The following is a 21,780-nucleotide window of genomic DNA, read 5'->3' as shown; positions in this document are numbered from 1 at the left end:
ATTTGAATAGTTTATTATTACAGGTAATACCGCCACTTATTTAAAATAGAACTCAGGCCCCGCCCATATGGCAGGGGTTACACACAGATGACATTACGCGGACGCCAACTGTGGTGGGTGATTCTCCTGACTGACGTTTTGACACACTGGAACACTTGTCGGTAGTGTCCAATTGTACGTTGCTCCATGAGGACATGTACAAGGGGGACAACGAAGCCATGAATGTCCCCGAGTATAGTAAATACTTGGTTGTATGGGCGTGGGCACGACTTGAATGTAGCATCCATGTACAATGTCCTGCAGTGTCGCAGCTGTCTCAGGTTGTCCTCTGTGGAAAACACTGCTATGCCCCACTCACTGTCTTGGTGCAGGAGGAAGTGGTCTCTGCCCCATGTCTCAGCCCATGGACCGTCGATCCTTACATCATCAACGGTAGCTGGGATGGGAGTGATTACAGCTGCTCCGGCTCTGGCCATAACAGACCTAACTGACAGAAATCTTTGAGGAGGTCGCCCCCGACCTCCACCCTGGATCGGACGGCCCCGCTGTAGACCTACGCGCTCAGCATTGTAAATGCGTTTGATTGGTACTGTGGGTTCTCTCACCACCTCTCCAGTAATCACTTGGTGAAATTGCGCATTGTTCACCATTTGTGTATCGGGGGCATGTACATGTTCGTAGACCTCCCGAACTTCGATGTTGGGATTGACTACCTTTACATCAAAGATGTTGGTAACCAGAACTGTCCGGCAGTCTTCTCTCCAACACCGCCACCGAATATTCTGTAAGTTTGTGCGGTGTTTGTGGTACCTAAAATTATCCAGAACTAATATTTTACCCCCTCGGTCTCCAGTCATTATTTGAGCCATTGTCACTACGCATGTGTTACGAACATACCGGTATGTGAGGAAGTCTTGTAACTCAAGCTCAATTACAATTGAGTTTAAAACAATTGATAGGGGGTGTTACGCCCCCTGGTGACTCGGAGTAGAAGGGCGCAACATAGAGCAACAGAAAGGACAAGTGAGGGTGCAGTCACACAAAAACCAGGAAACTAAAGGTTGCAATTAGGCAGAGAATGGTCATAAGGCAAGCGGGGGGGGGGGGGGGGGGGGGTTAGGCAGGAGAAGTAGTCGGCAGGCAGGCAGGGGTCTAGGCAGGGGGAGAAGTCGGCAGGCAGGCAGGGGTCTAGGCAGGGGGAGTAGTCGGCAGGCAGGCAGGGGTCTAGGCAGGGGGAGTAGTCGGCAGGCAGGCAGGGGTCTAGGCAGGGGGAGTAGTTGGAAGGCAGGCAGGGATCTAGGCAGGGAGACAGGTAGCGAGACTGGTAGGGCAGGAGGGCAGGAGAGTAGGGAGGAGGACTGGTGGGGCAGGCAGGCGGGCAAGTAGGGCAGGCAGGCGGGTAGGAGGAGGGCAGGTAGGCAGGAGGGCAGGCAGGAGGGCAGGAGGGCAGGAGGGCAGGGCAGGTAACAGGAGTCAGGCTGAACGGAAGGGGAACTGAAGTTATGATCCGGCAAAGTAGTGAAGGCTGGACCGGGTCTTTATGGAGGGCTAACGATGAGGTAATTGTGAACAGCCGGACAAAACGCGCACCTGAAGCCACTCCTGCCAATTAGAGGGAGAGAGAGAGAGAGAGGGAAAGAGGCACTGCCCACTACCTCGAGGTAGAGGGCGTGACACTTACGGAGTGCACCATGGTAACTGAAGTCGATTTACAATGATCCACTATGATAAGTGCGCAGCACACGGAAGAGGAGTATCAGGAAGGGTGGCTACTACAGTATAGCATAACGTCGGCGGCACACTGATTCTGTGTGGATTGATTTTAATTTAAATGATTCATATATTTTCAGCCACACATGCGAGGATAGAGATGTATTTCGTATTATGTTTAGCCCTATTTGGGACATTTGGGACAATTCACAGCGGTAAGAATATTTTTCTTTTCTGCGCAATGGTGACGAGAAAGTGAAAGTAAAGTTTGTTAATCCTGTGTCGACACAAACAAAGAGTTCGACCATTTACATTTGTTTAAAGTGGAAATGTTCTAGAAATGGATTGCACAAACTATCGAAATATGAAACATGTTTTTAAATAACCTATTATGTTGTTGTTAATATTATTATTAATAATAATGATGATGATGGATTCTTAATAGGACGTTTTTTTTTAAAATTATTGTTATTATTGTTGTTATTTTTATATTATTATTGTTATTAATTAGGCCTACAGTAGGCTATAACATAACGATCCAACGTCTCTTGACACACTTATTCGTATATTTTCGGACTGTAGAGTACGCATGGCAGAGATGTATATCGTTGTAATGTCACTATTTGGGCTAGTAAAGGCTCGCGGTAAGAACGTTTTACCGTTCTGCGCAACAATATGCTGCCTCGTAAGTGAAAGTAGCCTACTTTTGGTCAATCAATCGGGTGTCCACACATTAGACGATTTTTCAATGTGTTCCAATTGAAAATATTCTAGAAAAGGATTGCACAAACTATCGAAGTATGAAACATGTTTTGTAACCTATTATTGGGATGATTAGTAGGCTATTGCCATTATTGTCATTATAATAATTATTAGGCCTATACATATAATATTAATAATTAACATTACTGTTATTATTATTATTATTATTAATAATAATAATAGTAGTAGTAGTAGTATGTTGTAGGATTGACCTTGACTCACAAGCCTGAAAACAGTTTCTACATGATATGACACTAGCTTGGTTGGAAATACGTATGTGTGTGGTCCAGTGCTTCTTGGAGTGAACAGTTCACTTATCACTATAGTATAGACCCACATGTCGGATTGTTTAGATTTTGTGCACAGAGTCCATAGCTGATTGCTGTTGACAGGAAGCTAGGTCTCTACCGTGCTGAAACAAAACTCCCTCTGGTCAGCAATGGAGATTTGTTTCTGAATGATGATAGTGTGAGCTATCTGTAACAAATGTAATTTCTTTGGGTGAAGTTCATTGTAATGACATGGCATACAGTATTTCCTGCTGCTAGGTCCATAGGTTGCATAACAGAGGCTACATTCATAATTCTGCAGAACTCTGCAGCCACCTTATAACCCATTGTACCATGTTTGGTGAGACTCTGTCACTCAGAGAGAAAATATAAGCCAAAGGTTTTCTATAAACACAGGTCCTGGTCCTGTTGTCTTCTGCAGCATTGAGCTTAAGCTCAGCTGTCTCTCTCTCTCTCTCTCTCTCTCTCTCTCTCTCTCTCTCTCTCTCTCTCTCTCTCTCTCTCTCTCTCTCTCTCTCTCTCTCTCTCTCTCTCTCTCTCTCACACCCCCCGCCCCACTATACACACACAATAAGGAGGTGTGGTGATAGATCAAACAAGCCAAAATCCAATATGTCTGCTATTAAGTACTGTGCCAAATGCATTCTATCATGCATGCATATGAAGATTATTGAAAACCAGACACGGAACTTTGTGGGCTTGCTGGCTAAAAGCCTAATTATGGTCATGGAAGATGTTTACATACAGTAACATACTATAGTATGTCTTCCAAATAAAAGCAATGTAATGCCCATAGAAACCAATATTACCTTATGCAACTTATTGTTATGGGTCGGGTCTCCTTGGCGACTCTCTCGTGCCTCCTCCTGGTGACTTGGGACTCTGCACTGGGACTCTGCGCTTGGGACTCTGCACTGATTATGCTGTGCACCTGTGTTGAGTTGGTTTTCTGTTATTTATGTGGCCCACTTCCATGCACTCCCTGTCGGACCGGTTAATCACTTTGCACACTCTATGTTGAGTATCCTGTTCCCCTGACTGCCGTTGGTTACTGCTCAGGTATTTTGTTCAGGGATTTCAATGCTGGTGCTGAGGCGGGCCTTTTCTTGGACGTTTGAACCTCCTCTTCCTCATCATCCTCCTCCTCATCAAACGACTGGTCTCCTCCCATCTCGACATGGTGGAGGGCTTCAGTGAAGCAAGCACTGCTTTAACCTGCTGATCCTCTGTGTCCTGCTCTTCCACCTCTACAATGTGAAGCTCTATCTCTAATAATAATTCGATTAATTCTATAATTCTCACGGTTAGTACATACATACTGTATGTCAGTCAGCATGAATCCAAACATGCAGCACAGGAAGAAAGTTGCTTTATTCTGGGAACTCAGTTGGGTCTGATATAAGGACCCCCAATGTAAGCATGCTACCTGTCAAGTGTGTTTCATCCCATTATACTGTATAGGCTTACTCACAGTGTTTTGCAAGGTATTGCTCTTATGATTTGAAAAAGGCTGAATCCTGACTTTTGGAAGAGACTGTAGCCTACATCTCATGTATGTAGGCTTTTTAAATACTAGATGTTTCTTATGCAATGGCTCCGGGATACATGTCTTACGGAGTGCATCATGGTAACTGAAGTCGATTTACAATGATACACTATGATAAGTGCGCAGCACACGGAAGAGGAGTATCAGGAAGGGTGGCTACTACAGTATAGCATACCGTCGGCACACTGATTCTGTGTGGATTGATTTTAATTTAAATTATTCATATATTTTCAGCCACACACGCGAGGATAGAGATGTATTTCGTATTATGTTTAGCCCTATTTGGGACATTTGGGACAATTCACAGCGGTAAGAATATTTTTCTTTTCTGCGCAATGGTGACGAGAAAGTGAAAGTAAAGTTTGTGTCGACACAAACAAAGAGTTCGACCATTTACATTTGTTTAAAGTGGAAATGTTCTAGAAATGGATTGCACAAACTATCGAAATATGAAACATGTTTTTAAATAACCTATTATGTTGTTGTTAATAATAATAATGATGATGATGAATTATTATTGTTATTAATTAGGCCTACAGTAGGCTATAACATAACGTCTCTTGACACACTTATTCGTATATTTTCGGACTGTAGAGTACGCATATGGCAGAGATGTATATCGTTGTAATGTCACTATTTGGGCTAGTTTGGCTAGCGGTAAGAACGTTTTACCGTTCTGCGCAACAATATGCTGCCTCGTAAGTGAAAGTAGCCTACTTTTGGTCAATCAATCGGGTGTCCACACATTAGACGATTTTTCAATGTGTTCCAATTGAAAATATTCTAGAAAAGGATTGCACAAACTATCGAAGTATGAAACATGTTTTGTAACCTATTATTGGGATGATTAGTAGGCTATTGCCATTATTGTTATTATAATAATGATTAGGCCTATACATATACTATTCATAATTAACATTACTGTTATTATTATTATTATTATTAATAATAATAATAATAGTAGTAGTAGTAGTAGTAGTAGTAGTAGTAGTAGTAGTAGTAGTAGTAGTAGTAGTAGTAGTAGTAGTAGTAGTAGTAGTAGTAGTAGTAGTAGTAGTAGACCCACATGTCGGATTGTTTAGATTTTTATTATTTATTATTTTTATTTATTAGTAGTAGAGGTCTCCAACAGAGCTACATTATCGTGTGTGTGTGTGTGTGTGTGTGTGTGTGTGTGTGTGTGTGTGTGTGTGTGTGTGTGTGTGTGTGTGTGTGTGTGTGTGTGTGTGATGCCGTTTTGTCAAGATAGTTATAGGTCTCTTTTCCTTATTTCAGAATCTATTACACTTCTGAGTGATTCACCTCTACTCTGGGGTTTTGACAAATCGAGTTGTTATTTTCTTTGTGATCAGGAGAGATCTTCTCGCTGAATTACATCTACACTGCCCTCTCCAAGCCTGTCCAACTGCCTGGTATCCATGAGTTCACTGCGATGGGCCTGCTGAATGACAAAATGATTGACTACTATGACAGTAAAGACGAGAAGAAGATTCCCAAACAGGACTGGATGAAGGAGAGGCTGGAGGAATCCTACTGGGAGAAAGGCACTCTGTCACGCAAGAGCAAGGCCCAGTGGTTCAAAGTCAACGTTGACATCCTGATGGACCGCATGAGGCACAACCATTCTGGTGAGAGACCACACCTGCATATCGGTTCCACACTCAACGCAATTAGAGTTCACAGTCCATTGTAAAGATAACAAGTAGACATAATGTCACACAACATAGACAGCATAACCCTGCAGCACAGCATGTCAGTGACAGCTTTTACTGTCGCACACATTCTTGAACCGAAGGGACCTGTTTCTGTAGCCGGATGGAAGTAGTGTGAGGTGTTGATTGAGATCTTTTGTAAGAGCAAAGTCAATGCATTGGATCGCTATACTCTGCTCATTGATGCATCATTTTCACTCCTCTAATTTCTGTCCTAGATCTTCATGTCCTTCAGTGGACGCATGGCTGTTCGGTTAACAAGCTGCCTGATGGTTCAGTGAAGTTCCTCACTGGCACTGACCGTTACAGCTACGATGGGGAGGACTTCCTTTCCTTTAATGAAGCCACTATGCAGTGGGTGGCCCCAGTTGATCAAGCAGTTCCGACCAAGAGGAAGTGGGACAAGGTGCAGATCCTCAACCAGTACACCAAGGGCTACCTGGAGAAAGAGTGTGTGGACTGGCTGAAGAAATTCATGAAATATGAAGAAGAAACACTTGAGACTGGTGAGTGCATATTATACAAACAAGCTTATTTGATTGGTCACCTGAATCTAGGGATGTGCATAACTCAACATTTTCATGGTCGATTAAAACTAATTTTAGTTGTGTTTTTTCGAAGACAGCCATGGATCATCGGCCAAAAATCACGTAATATCTTAAATGCAAAAAAAAACACCTTTAACAATCAAATTTATTCTGGTATTAATCCTCATGAATTTCTCCTTCTGAATACTTAAATTAGGCTAACATAACAATAATGCCTAACAGAAAAAAGGTATGCCGCTAATACCCTGCACAGCATTACAGCAATGCGCGCATTTTGTCTAGCTGTCCTGTCATTTCCAATTACAATGTTTAATTGTATTAAACATTTCCTGAGCCTTAGCTTACACTGCAAAAGTATGGCCCACACATATTTTGGCCAACGCAGTGCAGCTCAAATGCACTGAAGTAAGAGATTCTTCTTCCTGTGCTTCCAGCTGAAGACGAGCTGAATGCACTTTCAGCATGGGATCTACCATAGGGCCAGGAGATGTAAACACTGCCATTTTTACAAAGAGACCAACAAAACAACAACAACACCCGTTCCTACACTAGCAACGTAGCCCTCACAAGGCTAAGCTAGGCTAAAAACAAGTAGCCCAACTGTAAACTAACAATGCGCAGTTGAATGACGTCAGACTCTTGTCCCGTTCCACACTCAATCATAATAATAATAAGTGACAATAAGTAATAATAATTACTAAACTATATTAATATTATGCTTGTGTATTGTGTATATTATTTTTCTTTGCATGATTAATGCAAAAACAACAAATAGTGCTACAGAACCGACATTAGTTCTGTCCGTTCATTTGCATGAATTTGAATGGGGAAAAAATGTTAACGGCCCAAATATTGAAAATCGACTTTGACCCTCGGAAACGATTAATCGATTATTCTGTCCCATCTCAACCTGAATCCTGAATAAACTAACCATGCTTGAGCAAGAGACTTATTGGTCAATTTGAGTTCAGCAACTGTGTGTTCTTGTTTGCTCTTTTTACAGCTTCCAAAGACAGCCCTCCAGAGGTCTATGCATTTGCGAAAAAGTCAAAGGATAAACTTATTTTGACCTGCATGGCTACAGGTTTCTATCCCAAAGATATACAGCTGAACATCCTGAAGAATGGCTTCGAATTAGAAATAAAAGACGGGCTGAAGACCACAGGAGTACGACCCAACCATGATGACACCTTCCAGATCAGGACATCTGTGGAGATTACTGAGACTGATAAGAGAGACGATTACACATGCAAAGTTATCCACAGGACATTAAAGACGCCATTGATTAAGACATGGGGTAATAGTCTTAATTAGTCACACATTTGTATTGAAATTCCTTTAAGTTAAATGAGTTTATTCATAGTTCTCCATTTACAAAGCCTCAATATTTGATTGACGTAATACATTTTCTTTACGTGAGACAGTGTATGACAGTGGTTCTAATTAATCTAACTAATAAAGTTATGATGATTAGGTAACACCTTATTGATTCCTAATGCGGCTGATACCTTCTTGCCTGTTTTGCAGATGGAACATATTATGATCCCAACCCATCTCCCATCATTCCTGTTGTTGTGACTGTGGCTGTGGTGCTAGTATTCATCATCATTATCTTGATTGTACTATGGAAAAAAGGGACATTTGCTGGGTTCATGGGTATGACATGTCAATTGTAATTGCATTTGTTATTATTCTGTTGTCAGGCACAATGAAAGGTTTTAGTCTGACATTATTTTGTTGACCTATTCTCCAAACCAACTCTGACCAAGGTGGTAAAAGTCAGTATTATATCAGAAAACTCTTCAGATATGCTTATTTGTCCTGCTTACAAACCGTAACAGTAATTTAGCATAACAAAACATAACTGAAATTAACCAACTTTAGTACTCTAACTAACTAACTATGACTATGGTATAACTAACTAACTATGACTATGATATATGATGAATTTGAGTTTGAGAATTTAAATATAGAAAACAATTCTGATGCTTCTCCCTTTTTCAGGGAAGAAAGATGGCGTTTCTGGTAATTATGTATTTCATTTGACCTTAGAAACACTGGATTTGACACACAATGACACAGAGGGTTTTGATTACCATGGCTGAGTGACTAAGTACCATGACATTCATTTAAGTTTGAGAATGTTGTATCTAGACCTCAGATGTTATAGTGTTCTTTCTGTTTCATTGTTCAGTTGTGTTTATTTCACAGGGCGATCTTAAGGCCAGTTCAGACCAAAGATAAAAGATATTCAGACCGCCGCAACTAGAGGCTGGACGTTCTAAAACGGTCTCGTCTCGTCGTAGATCTTGCTCAGAACTGGCCTTTAGAAGCACTGGATTTGACAGAGAGGGGTTTGATTACCATTCCTTTTTTTTCCCAGCTAAAGGCAGCCTTAATTCCCAAAAGCCATTTCTGCCAAATGGAGGTAAGTAAGATTGTTGATGCTTATTTCTCCCTCTGTTCTTACCAGTACATCATGTTGTGAGACACAATTAAAGATTTTATTTACATTGTTTTGTTTACCTATTTTCCAAACAAACTTTGAACAAACTAAGGCCGAGGAGGACAGTAACTCATCAGATTTAGATTTGACACATTTGTCTTGTTATACTGTATAATAAACTGCTTTGATCAAAACTATTTTGGCATAGTAGAGAGCGATTGTTTTATCCTTTTTTTTCTCAATGACAGATGGCGGAAGCACCTCCTCTGACTCTGGTAAGTTTTTCAATTATGACTTGATGGGGACTGACAAAAGTGTTGTCAAAAGTGTTGTCACCTCCTTCGGTGACGTGCATCACTTTCTTCGGTGACTCTGGTAAGTTTTTCAATTGACTGTTTGGGGTTTCATTACTATTCTTTTATTTTCAGGTGAAGGAAGCAATGAGCAGTTGCTGAACGCTCATTAAGATTGTTGATTCTTATTTCTTCCTCTATTCTTACCTGTTTTTTTTATTATCTCAATGTAGTGGTCTTTCAATTTCATTCTTCAGACCCACTGGTTCTGCTAGTTTTGATTTAGTTAAAGGGGCAATCTGGGATTTATACTGCAACAAAGTGGTCACCAGAATGCCCCTTTATATCTATTAGGCCTATTACTTTAACAGAGCCAAGTTTAACTGTAGTGTTGCAAATCTGCTCGTTTTATTGTTTTATATTTCAAACATATTCATTTGCATGCAGTTGTGGCCAACAGGTTGGCCTTATCCCATGTTTATTACTGATGTTGCACAATATTATTTTTAGTAGGTGGTTTTAACATCATTTAAACAGTGTTTAACATAATTTAACTATGGACATGCAGTGGTATTACAGTTTTTCAAACGATTTTGCTTTTTCTAGGCAATGGGAATGTGGAGACTAAGCTGGAGATGTCCAATCCACCTGGTATGATGTTTGTTTTAAAGGCTTACTAGGCCTAATGTGCACATTAACCCTAACTCATGTTTTTAATGTAACCATTCACAATATGATGAATTAACAAAGTTGTCCCCAATATACTGTTTAATAAACTGCTTTGATCAAAACAATTTTGGCATACTAGAGAGCTATTGTTTTATCCTTTTTTCAAATGAAAGATGGCAGCAGCACTTCCTCCGTCGACTCTGGTAAAAGTTTTTCAATTATGACTTTGGTGATGGGGACTGACACTGAATCAGTAGAACTGCTGGGGTTCATTGCTATTCTTTTATTTTCAGGTGAAGGAAGCAATGAGCAGTTGCTGAACGCTCATTAAGATTGTTGATTCTTATTTCTTCCTCTATTCTTACCTGTTTTTTTTAATTATCTCAATGTAGTGGTCTTTCAATTTCATTCTTCAGACCCACTGGTTCTGCTAGTTTTGATTTAGTTAAAGGGGCAATCTGGGATTTATACTGCAACAAAGTGGTCACCAGAATGCCCCTTTATATCTATTAGGCCTATTACTTTAACAGAGCCAAGTTTAACTGTAGTGTTGCAAATCTGCTAGTTTTATTGTTTTATATTTCAAACATATTCATTTGCATGCAGTTGTGGCCAACAGGTTGGCCTTATCCCATGTTTATTACTGATGTTGCACAATATTATTTTTAGTAGGTGGTTTTAACATCATTTAAACAGTGTTTAACATAATTTAACTATGGACATGCAGTGGTATTACAGTTTTTCAAACGATTTTGCTTTTTCTAGGCAATGGGAATGTGGAGACTAAGCTGGAGATGTCCAATCCATCTGGTATGATGTTTTTTTTAAAGGCTTACTAGGCCTAATTTGCACATTAACCCTAACTCATGTTTTTAATGTAACCATTCACAATATGATGAATTAACAAAGTTGTCCCCAATATACTGTATAATAAACTGCTTTGATCAAACCAATTTTGGCATACTAGAGAGCTATTGTTTTATCCTTTTTTCAAATGAAAGATGGCAGCAGCACTTCCTCCGTCGACTCTGGTAAAAGTTTTTCAATTATGACTTTGGTGATGGGGACTGACACTGAATCAGTAGAACTGCTGGGGTTCATTGCTATTCTTTTATTTTCAGGTGAAGGAAGCAATGAGCAGTTGCTGAACGCTCATTGAGATTGTTGATGCTTATTTCTTCCTCTATTCTTACCATTTTAAAACATTATTTAAATATAGTGGTCTTCAATTTCATTCTTCAGAGCCACTGGGTCTGCTAGTTTTGATTTAGTTAAAGGGGCAATCTGGGATTCAAACAACAACAAAGCCCACCACTTTTCTTTGGTAAACAGCCGTAGGATGTGGCTGAGGAAATGTCATTACTATCAAATGTATATATGGAGCTTTGGATGCAAGGACTGACCATCCATGAGATCAAATGGATGCTGCCAGTAGCAAAGTAGAGAACGCATTACTGGAGATGCTTTCACTACTGGGCTATGAGGACAACTCAGGGTTAGATACATTTTCACTTAATCATGAAAATAGGCTGAACCATCTCTTTAACATAAAAGTAAAAAAAATGGATGTACCTGTCAAAGATTGCCCTTTAACAGAGCCAAGTTTAACTGTAGTGTAGCTACATGTTACATGCTACATACAGTATCCTAGAGTATAGTCTAGCCCAGGGGTGCTCATTACGACCGGTCGATCGCGAAGGTAGTGTGGGTAGATCACATGGCATTGTAAAAAAAAAAAAAAAAAGTGTAAAAAAAAAGTTTTGTTTTTTTTTCCTGTGTGGTCCAGACGGGACGCCTCCCGTCTGGACCACACAGGAGAGGGCATCACTCAGCCCCGCGCCGCCTCACAACACACACACACACACACACACACACACACACACACACACACACACACACACACACACACACACAGACAAGCACACACACACACACACACACACACAGACAGACAGACACAAGCACACACACATGCACACACAGACAGACAGACAGACAGACACACACACACACACACACACAGACAGACAGACACACACAGACAGACAGACAGACAGACACACACACACACACTCCGCCGCCCGGAGACGTCGATGGCACCTGGCTTGGCACTGGCCAGTCTGGTGTAAACCACTCAGAGCTCCTGAGTTAATGTTAATGTTAATGGACTACCAGTGTGAATATTTGTTATATAGTTTAATAAATCTCTTCTTTGATTTTGAAACAGTGTAGCGTGGCCTTAATTTGTTATTATTACAGTAAATGTTTGTGTTCGCAGCAATGGCAATATGTTTTATTTGGTTGGTAGATCTTATTGAGCTGGTAATTTGAAAAGTAGCTCACAAGCCTAAAAAGTGTGAGCACCCCTGGTCTAGCCCATGTGCTAGTTTTATTGTTTTACCTTTCAAACATTTACATTTGCATATGCAAATGGTTGGCCCTATTCCATGTGTATTACTTATGTTGGAGAAAGTAAGAAAGCCACACATTCTTGCTCTGATGCTATTGTTTTATTTAGCCAACGTTTCGGCAGCAGAATCAGAATTAGAATTGATTTTATGCAAGCTGCCTTCTTCAGGTTTTCATCGAATGAAACATATGTTGCACAATACTAATCAGAAGATGGCTTCAACATCAATTAAATATAATTCAAATAAACTTTCATCCTAAAAAAAAGATGTTATGGTGATGGGGACTGACACTGAATCAGTAGAAATAGTGGTTTTTCAATTTCATTGTTCAGACCCACTGGTTCTGTTGATTTCAAGGGGCGATCTTAGAAGCACTGGATTTCACACAATGACAGAGAGGGGTTTGATTACCATTCCTTTTTCCCCCCAGCTAACGGAAGCATTGATGCCGAAAAGTCAAATGGAGGTAACTAAGATTGTTGATGCTTATTTCTCTATTCTTACCAGTACATCATGTTGTGAGACACAATGACATATTTTATTTACATTGTTTTGTTTACCTATTTTCCAAACAAACTTTGAACAAACTAAGGTCGAGGAGGACAGTAACTCATCAGATTTAGATTTGACACATTTGTCTTGTTATACTGTATAATAAACTGCTTTGATCAAAACTATTTTGGCATAGTAGAGAGCGATTGTTTTATCCTTTTTTTTCTCAATGACAGATGGCGGAAGCACCTCCTCTGACTCTGGTAAGTTTTTCAATTATGACTTGATGGGGACTGACACTGCTGGGGTTTCATTACTATTCTTTTATTTTCAGGTGAAGGAAGCAATGAGCAGTTCCTCAACGCTCATTAAGATTGTTGATGCTATGGTGATGGGGACTGACACTGAATCAGTAGAAGTGCTGGAGTTTGATCACTATTCTTGTATTATTTCCAGGTAAAGGCAGCACTGAGCAGTTGCCGAACGATGAAGGTATGTAAGATTGTTGTGATTTCTATACATTTATTTTCAGGTAAAGGCAGCGAGGATAATATGACCGATAAACCATAATGTTTTCACTTCTCTGGCATCCCTTGGTGTTATATTTCTAGTGTATTATCATTAGCATTCTTGTCATTAGTGCAGGTTGCTTTACAATAAAATGAAGGCACCCATTCTCTAATGCCTCTCTTTCCTGCCAGGCCGGAGGAGGGACAGGGCTTCTGGTTCCAGCCCAGAACACGACAGTCTTTTGGAAAATGACCAGAGAATGAATGCTTAGTGGCACAAGGGCACTTATACATAGCACACTAATGTGCATATCATATCATCACAAGGTTCCTGGTTCGATTCCGACCCTTGACATATCTTGTTTATCCCTCCTCTCTCACCCATCCTTCCTGTCAATCTTTGCTGTCTCTATTACAATAATAACTTTTAAAAAAAGCAGATATGCCCTAAAAATATATAACAAAACAAACAAACAAACAAGATGATTCACAGGATATTGTCATTGCCTCAACCTCATAAGATTATTGTATATTAGATATTTTTCTCCTTTTAGACAATAATGCTAATAACAAAAGTCAGCTTGTGTGTTTTTTCTCTCTATTCAGGTCATGGCCCTTTGGAGGGTTAATGAGCAATCATATTTTGTTATGCTGGATTTTATATAAGAGAGTAAAGTTGTATTTGTCTCCTTTGTGTTTTTTTTAATTTTTTATAAATTTGTTTTTCAGATTTTATCCCTTTTTCACCCAATTTGGTAGCCAATTTAACCCAACTTAGCATCCAATTATCCCCTGCCTATTGCATAGGATCCGCCGCACGACCCCGTGGCCGGCAGTCCCAGAGGAGGGCGCCAGGCAGACTAGGCTGACTGGCTCCTCGAGCCCAGTACCGTTATTCCGGCACCCAGGGGGCGGTGTTGCGCGACGGATCCTAGTCCAGAAATACTCCTATACCCCCCTTGGAAGCGGCCGGCCAATATGCCGCTTCCCGTGTGCCTCGGCCATATCTGGATCTGGCGAGCCGGGATACGAACCCCGGCCCCGGTGGGCAGCATGCACTAGCGGCCAGTGCGTAGACCGCTACACCACCGCGGGGCCTCCTTTGTGTTTTTTAAAGCAGAATTCTAGCCTGTAATCTTTTTTTCATCAGTCCACAGTAGACTCTACACTGGTCAGGGCATTCAAAGCAAGATATTTTGGACAGATTTTCTGTAAATTAGTCTACTGATGATGATAGGTTGAGATGTGGACTGAGTAGAAATTATATTTTTATTACATTTACATTGTAAAGCAGACACCTTATTCCAAAGCGACTTACAATCAATACATTTGACTAGCAAGTGAATCATCAATCCACCAGTTGTAGCAGGAGGAGTAATCTAGCTCAGGCCCGGGGCCAATGGCAGTCTCCGTGACAAAAAGACAAAAGTATGTTTGAGTATGTTGCAGTAATCAAGGCGGGAGATGACCAGTGACTGGGTCAAGAGTTGCGCTGCTTCTCTGGTGAGGAATGGTCGTATCCTTCTGATGTTGTAAAGGAAGAATCTGCAGGAGCGTGCCGTTGCTGCATTGTTCTCCGCACAGGATAGTCGGTTGTCCAGGATCACTCCAAGGTTCTTGGCTGCCATCGTTTTATCTTTGTATCTTTTTTTTTATTTTTATCATTTTATCGTTTTATCTTTTACTTCTTATACCTGCAGCATGATCCATAATCCAAGCTCTATAAATTCGCTGCAAATATAGGCTGTTAGAGCGTCTGTCAGAGCATCTGTCAGAGTATCTGTCAGAGCGGCTGTTAAGCCCAATGCACACGGGCCCGATTTTGTCGCACCGCCGAATTCGATTCCATTGATTTGAATGAGACAATGCACACGGCGTGCGATGCGATTTTATCGCACGACAACATTCGATTCTCCATCCACACCAATTGAAATAATTCAAAGAATTGAGAATCGAATGTTCGGCGGTGCGACAAAATCGGGGCCGTGTGCATTGGGCTTTAGAGCGTCTGTTAGATCATCTGTCAGAGCGTCTGTCAGAGCGTTTGTCAGAGCGTCTATCTGTTACAGTGTTTGTCAGAGCGTCTATCTGTTACAGCGTCTGTTACAGCGTCTGTCAGAGCGTCTGTCAGAGCGTCTGTCAGAGCGTCTGTCAGAGCGTCTGTCAGAGCTTCTATCTGTTACAGCGTCGGTTAGAGCGTCTGTCAGAGCGTCTATCTGTTACAGCGTCTGTTAGAGCGTCTGTTTGAGCGTCGCGCAAGATAGCGGCTAAATACAGACCAGCACCTGCAATCTCACACACCATATCGGGAAGAGGAGCACTTGAATACAGTTGCAGTAACTACACTTTTATCTATATCTTTTTATTCATTGTCTTATTAGGTTGTTAAATCGGGGCCAATGGCAGTCTCCGTGATACATTTATTTTTATTTTTTATTACTATCCTTTTTCTGTATTTCTTTTAATGCTATATGTAAAGCACTTTGAATTGCCCCTGTTGTATGAAATGTGCTATACAAATAAACTTGCCTTGCCTTGCCTAGAAATAGACATATATAATATAATAGTCTAGACATAAAATATGTATGTTTAGTTAGTTTAGTTAGTCCTCTTCACCCCGTTGAGGGGCATAGGGCGTCCACCAGAGCTCTCCATCTCACTCTCTTTTGGGCCTGGGCCTTTGTTTCTTGCCAGCTCACCCCGATGTTCTTCAGGTCTTGGAGTGTGGAACGTCTCCAGGTGTTTTTCGGCCTTCCAACTTTCCTCTTCCCCTGCGGGTTGTAGTCCAAGGCCTGTCTAGTGATGTTGTTGGAGTCCTTCCTAAGGGTGTGCCCTATCCAGCTCCACTTTCTCCTTTTGATGGTGGTAGCTATGCTGTCCTGGTATGTTATTCTCCACAGCTCTTCATTTGTGATTCTGATGGGCCACCACAGCTTGAGGATGTACCGCAGGCATTTGTTGACAAACACCTGGATCTTGCTTGTGAGGCCCTCGGTGGTCCTCCACGTTTCAGAGCCGTAGAGCAGGACAGTCTTCACATTGGTATTGAAGATCCGTAGCTTTGTGTTGTTGGAGAGTTGCTTGGACAGCCAGATGGGCCTGAGTATATTGAAGGCTACTTGTGCTTTGCTGATGCGTGCTACTATGTCCCTGTCTGCTCCTCCATCCCTGCTGATGTTGCTCCCTAGGTATGTGAAGTGCTCCACGTCCTCTATAGCCTCTCCCCTGAGTGTGATTGGGTCATGTGTTTTCTGGTTTAGCTTCATGGTCTTAGTTTTCCCGATGTTGATCTTGAGTCCAAGCTGGTCACTGTTAGTCTGTAGCCTATCTGTCTTCTGTTGCAAGTGTGTGTGGTTTTCGGAGAGTAGTGCGAGGTCGTCTGCGAAATCTAGGTCCTCGAGCTGGGTGAACAGGGTCCACTGGATTCCTGTCCTATGGTTTTCAGTTGTTCTTCTCATGATCCAGTCTATGGCAATGAGGAAAATCAGAGGGGAAAGGAGACAACCCTGCCGCACCCCTGTCGTGATGGCAAAGGTGTTTGACAGTTTACCCTTGCAGATCACCCGGCCATTGGAATCCTGGTATATGTCTTTTATTACATTGATGATCTTAGAGGGTAGGCCATAGTGACCTAGGAGCTTCCACAACACTTCCCTATCCAGGCTATCGAAGGCTTTTTGTAATATTACATATATTTGTAAAATATGTATGTATACCGTCAAATTCCCCTTCAAGTAGATAACTAGTAAATCACTTTTGTGCTGAAATAAGTTTTGTACTTATTTGTACTGTATCATTTTGTGAATGACAACATTAGGGTGTATAGGAATAAGTGTATTTTTCTCTTTCTTCAGCAACAGTTTTTTCTTCTACAGGTTAGAATGTTCATTATTGTCATGGTTTTGCTATAATAAAATATCATTTTCTGCATTTGTCATTACACATCATGGGCCTGTTGCTCTGTCATTTACAGTAGCCTGCGTACAACATGTTGACTCACAGCTGCATAAACGTGATTGCTATGGCCTTGGCATGCTTATGTTAAACGTTGAACTCAAATAACTCTTTCCATTAGGGGTCATGCAAATTGCATTCTTGCTTAAACCATGTCAGGAGCAGTTTAAGATAGAGCTTCGACTATGCCGTAACATCATGGTACTATAGAACCACAAAGGCCCAAAAAACAAGACTCCAGACAGCCCAAAATAAACTGGTTAGGCTTTTGCTAGGCCTCAACCCTAGGACACATCTAACCGCTGCTCATCTTTTGAGCCTTGATTGGCTACGAGTAGTTGACAGAGTGCAGCAGCTTGCACTGGGCCTGGTCTTCAAGATACGCTACACCACAAAGACACCCAAGTACCTGTCAACATACTTCCAAAAAGTGAACAACGTCCACACATACAATACCAGAGGAAGCTCCACGAACCACGTTCAACCGCGTTGCACCACAAACAAGGGGTTAAACTCGTTTGCAAACTATGCAGTAAAAATGTGGAACGCCCTTCCTATAATCTTAAAGGAGTGCAAAACACTGCCCACCTTCAAAACCACTCTCAAAAAACATTTACAGGAGGCTGCAATCCGTAACTGGACCCTCTAAATCAAAAATCAGATTAAAAGACCCGAACTACCCACTGTACATACTTTGTGTTTTGTCCCCCGCCCCCACCTGTGGTGTATGTCCCCACCTGTCCTACCCGCTGTACATACCTAATGTTTTGTTATATTGTTCTTCCCATGATGGATGTATGTTTATCTTGTAGATAGTACTAGTTATTTGTCTGTATTGTCTTGTAGATAGTACTAGTTTTTTTGTCTGTCTTACATGTAACGATGAATTGAGAATCAAGGACCCCAATTGAAATAAGCCAGTGGCTTTCTTGGGTTTTTATCCTGTTAGTTGACCTTGTATGTAATATGTACTTTCATGTACCTACTCCTGCAAATCTTCTAATAAAGTTTTCAATCAATCAAAAAAAGCTATTTTATTTAAGAATATAAACCACGTTTTGTACAAATTTGTTATGATCTTTAAATTGTCCAATGGTGTCACCATATCATGTAAGTATCTTTCGCAAACAATAGCAGCATTTAAATAGTTTAGTTTATGTTCAACTGGAAAAGGTAGTGATCACAGAATTTCGTGTTTTCTTTTTTGAATAAAAGTATTTTTTCAGAATAAAAGTCTGAAACTGTTTTTTCAGAATATAAATCTGAAACTTTTTTTTCAGAATATAAGTGAAACTTTTTTTTCAGAATAAAAGTCTGAAAAACAACATTTCTGAATAAAAGTCCGAAAAATAACATTTCTGAATAAAAGTCCGAAAAAAAATATGTATATCCCCCCAAAGTCCCCCCCCCAATGTGTGACTGACTATTTTGCCCTTGCCATAAAGTACATGACATGACACAATATTGACAGGTTTCCTTTACTTTTTTGTTTTGAAATGTGTGGTTAAACCCCCCCAAAAAATTCTGCGCACCAGGTGGCACTTTTTGGCAATTGTCATGAACACGTTTCAGTGGCCGCTACTCCACCTACCTGGGCGTAGATGAGACAGCACTCCAGCGTTGTGGTAATTTCACCTGTTACTGCCGACACAATCACAGTCAATCACAATAATAATGTAGAGTACAGTTACTATTAGTAACTATTAAAAGGTTCGAAAACGAGATAGCATATCTCAAGGGGTTATTCCTAATAAAGCAATTTCTTATATATAAAGGTAGAAAATATATATATATATCTTTAATAACTAGTGTGTTGTTGTTGTTGTCGTCATGTCATTTGTGTCATGATGACTAATCAAATCAAATAAAACATATTTGTTTATCTGTTTATCAACTTTGAGATAATGATAATTAAAGGATTAATTAAAGTTGATTTGGTGTTTCTACTTTAAATGGTTAAATGTGGTTATGTCGTTTAAACATTTTTGCTATTTAAAAAAAGTTATGATATCAATTCTCTTTCTTTCTTCTTCTAGGATTGGTACATCTTTTTTGGATTATTAAATGAATGATATAGTCATTGACTTTTGTAGAATGTGTTTTGTAGAAGCCCCATGCGCGTAGTTCAACTCTCTTACCCATCAGAACCCAAAATATAAGGTTAAATAACGTAATTGTAAACAAACACTATAGCTTCAAACATGGTTAACATTATCATTGTGATCTCATCGCCTCCATAGGTCCGTCTATGAGTTTGAGAGAGGTAACATTTCTCTCAACTATTTACCAAGAAAGTGGCAGGTATACCACATTGTTATTGTTTGAATCCCAGATCCTTTTAAGACGGGGGTATGAAGTTAGGAGACACGTGTGGCTGGGATCTGTGTGTGTGTGTGTGTGTGTGTGTGTGTGTCTAAGTGTGTGTGTGTGTGTGTTTGCGGTGTGTGGCTAGCCCTGATATTTTAATCTGAAGCGCTCTATTGACTTTATCTACTCCCCCGCCCTTGTATAATGAAATACTTCCTCTCAAAAGTGAGATGCACCGGTACCGTCAGCCAGACAGTAGCGGGGAGAACTGGAGTTGCCGGTGGTAGTAGATGTCCTTATGGCTGGGAGCTCGACCCTAGCCAGATGTTTTTCCATCTGAGGAAAAACAAGCACTGGTGTGCGTTCTAGATCACTGTGCCGGTGTGATGGGTCCGAAACTGAAGTCCTCATTGATGTGGACACAGATAAACTTGAAGCTGCTGACCCTCTCCAAGCAGGTGGGGAGTACAGACTGGGCTGTGGCTCAGGAGGTAGAGCAGGCGTCTATGCGCATGAGCGGAAGTTGAACAGGTGTGTTTGGACTGAGGAAAAGTTTGTGCGTGTCTTTGAAAAAAACAAACGAACATCATAATAACATCTTTATTTAAGCGAGTTAAGGATTTTGAGTACCCCGACAGCTTCGTGCTGATCGGGGGCTTCTAAGGACGGACGACATGGCAACGAACAACGCGAATGGAATGGACGACGATAATAGCAACACGGACAAACGGTATGACGCAAGTTTAACGGTGGAAGTGCGGCTGGAGCAGGGAAGTAATATAACCATGATGGAAATGTTACGAGGCATAAAGGAGGTGTGTGGAAATGTGGAGGGCTGTCGGGATAAAGGAGACAGGAAATATGAGATCACGCTGGCATCGAGGAGAGGGAAGGACAAGCTCACGGATGGGTTCATGATAAAAGACGTGAGAATAATGGGAAGGGACTTGGCGGTGGATGAAATGGTGGTCTCGTTTTTGCATCTCCCGGTATATCTGAAGGACGACGTGATCAGGTACAGGCTGGAGTCGTGGGGGGTGAAGGCGGTATCACCTATCAAAAGAAAGACGTGGCCGGGAACTGACATTGCAGACGGGACGAGATATATGAAGGTGAAGTTCACCGAAGAGGTGAGGTCTTTGCCCTATTCTACCAAGTTTGAGACCCTGGTTGGAGTGGATCACTTTAGGGTGATTCATGATAAGCAGGTGAGGGTATGTAGGCTATGTATCAAACCAGGACATGTAATCCGAGAATGCCCGGAGTTCGTATGCTACAAATGCAATAAACAAGGACATTATGCACGTGAATGCATGGGAAGGAGATATGATGGAGGAGAGAGAGTGAGCAGTGATGAGGAGGAGGAGGAGGGGGAGAAGGAGGAGGAGAAGGAGGAGGAGAAGGAGGAGGAGGAGGAGGTGGTGGAGGAGGAGGAGGAGGAGGGGGACGAAGAAGAGGAGATGGAGGGAGAGGAGGAGGAGGTGGTGGAGGAGGAAGTGGTGGAGACACAAGGAGAAGGTGGAGAAAGGAGCCATGAAGACGTGACGGAGGGAGGAGGACAAGCTGAGGTGGTGGAGGAGACCCAGATGGAGCCGGAAGTGGAGAGAGGAGCGGAGGGGCCTGGTCCGGTGGAAATGGAGGGTAAAGAGAGAGAGGAGATTGGAGCCAGCCTAGACAACGCAGTAAGGGATGGAGAGATGGATGAGGCAGGGCCTTCAACAGAGGGCGTGGGGAAAAGAAAAGGTTCCGATGAAGGACTATATGCGGATGTACAGAGGGTGAGGACAAGATCGGGAAGGGGTGCAAAAGGTGCACAAGGGAAGAAGACTAAGGTAGGAAAATGACATGGCGGTGTACATGATCTTTTTCTTTGTAATCTTGACGATGGTCAGGGTTGTTGCTGTCAACACAAATGGACTCAGGGATAGGAAGAAGATGGAGCTTGTGTTGGCAGCATACAGAGAGGAGATTATATGCCTCCAGGAGACGCATTGGACAGAGGACATAATGGAGGATGTAAGAAGGAGGTGGAATGGACAAGTTTATGTGAGTAATGGAACTGTGTATGCTTGTGGGGTGGCTATTTTGGTAAAGAATGGGGTAGTGAAAAATGTAAGGAATATAATGAATG

General features: G+C 41.5%; 1 protein-coding gene across 3 annotated transcripts; it reads left to right on the top strand.

The window, feature by feature from the left end:
* Window positions 1-4,481: 4,481 nt before the first annotated feature.
* Window positions 4,482-15,253, top strand: LOC308155218 (H-2 class I histocompatibility antigen, Q10 alpha chain-like). Of its 3 annotated transcripts, XM_080528488.1 has the most exons (16): window positions 4,482-4,617; window positions 5,661-5,936; window positions 6,239-6,526; window positions 7,572-7,865; window positions 8,096-8,224; window positions 8,573-8,593; window positions 8,952-8,996; window positions 9,263-9,289; window positions 9,914-9,958; window positions 10,150-10,179; window positions 10,742-10,786; window positions 10,978-11,007; window positions 12,818-12,853; window positions 13,116-13,142; window positions 13,336-13,371; window positions 13,581-15,253. In XM_080528488.1, exons 1-16 carry the CDS (start codon window positions 4,563-4,565, stop codon window positions 13,658-13,660), a joined length of 1,464 nt encoding a protein of 487 aa, XP_080384614.1. In that variant the 5' UTR covers window positions 4,482-4,562; the 3' UTR covers window positions 13,661-15,253. The 3 variants fall into 3 exon arrangements, with proteins under 3 accessions (XP_080384614.1, XP_080384615.1, XP_080384616.1); XM_080528489.1 differs by lacking the exon at window positions 10,978-11,007; XM_080528490.1 differs by lacking the exons at window positions 9,914-9,958; window positions 10,150-10,179.
* Window positions 15,254-21,780: the final 6,527 nt, after the last annotated feature.

This window comes from Nansenia antarctica (genome assembly GCF_963989245.1).
Source record: "Nansenia antarctica genome assembly, chromosome: 4".
Classification (NCBI taxonomy): domain Eukaryota; kingdom Metazoa; phylum Chordata; class Actinopteri; order Argentiniformes; family Microstomatidae; genus Nansenia; species Nansenia antarctica.
Note: the sequence above shows the minus strand (reverse complement) of the source record. Positions and strands in the feature narration are given on the sequence as shown.

Coding starts and splice junctions, on each gene's coding strand:
- LOC308155218 (XM_080528488.1), top strand. CDS start 4,563: ATGTATTTCGTATTATGTTTAGCCCTATTTGGGACATTTGGGACAATT. Junction 8,225..8,572: donor GACATTTGCTGGGTTCATGG/GTATGACATGTC, acceptor TCCCTTTTTCAG/GGAAGAAAGATGGCGTTTCT. Junction 12,854..13,115: donor TGCCGAAAAGTCAAATGGAG/GTAACTAAGATT, acceptor TCTCAATGACAG/ATGGCGGAAGCACCTCCTCT.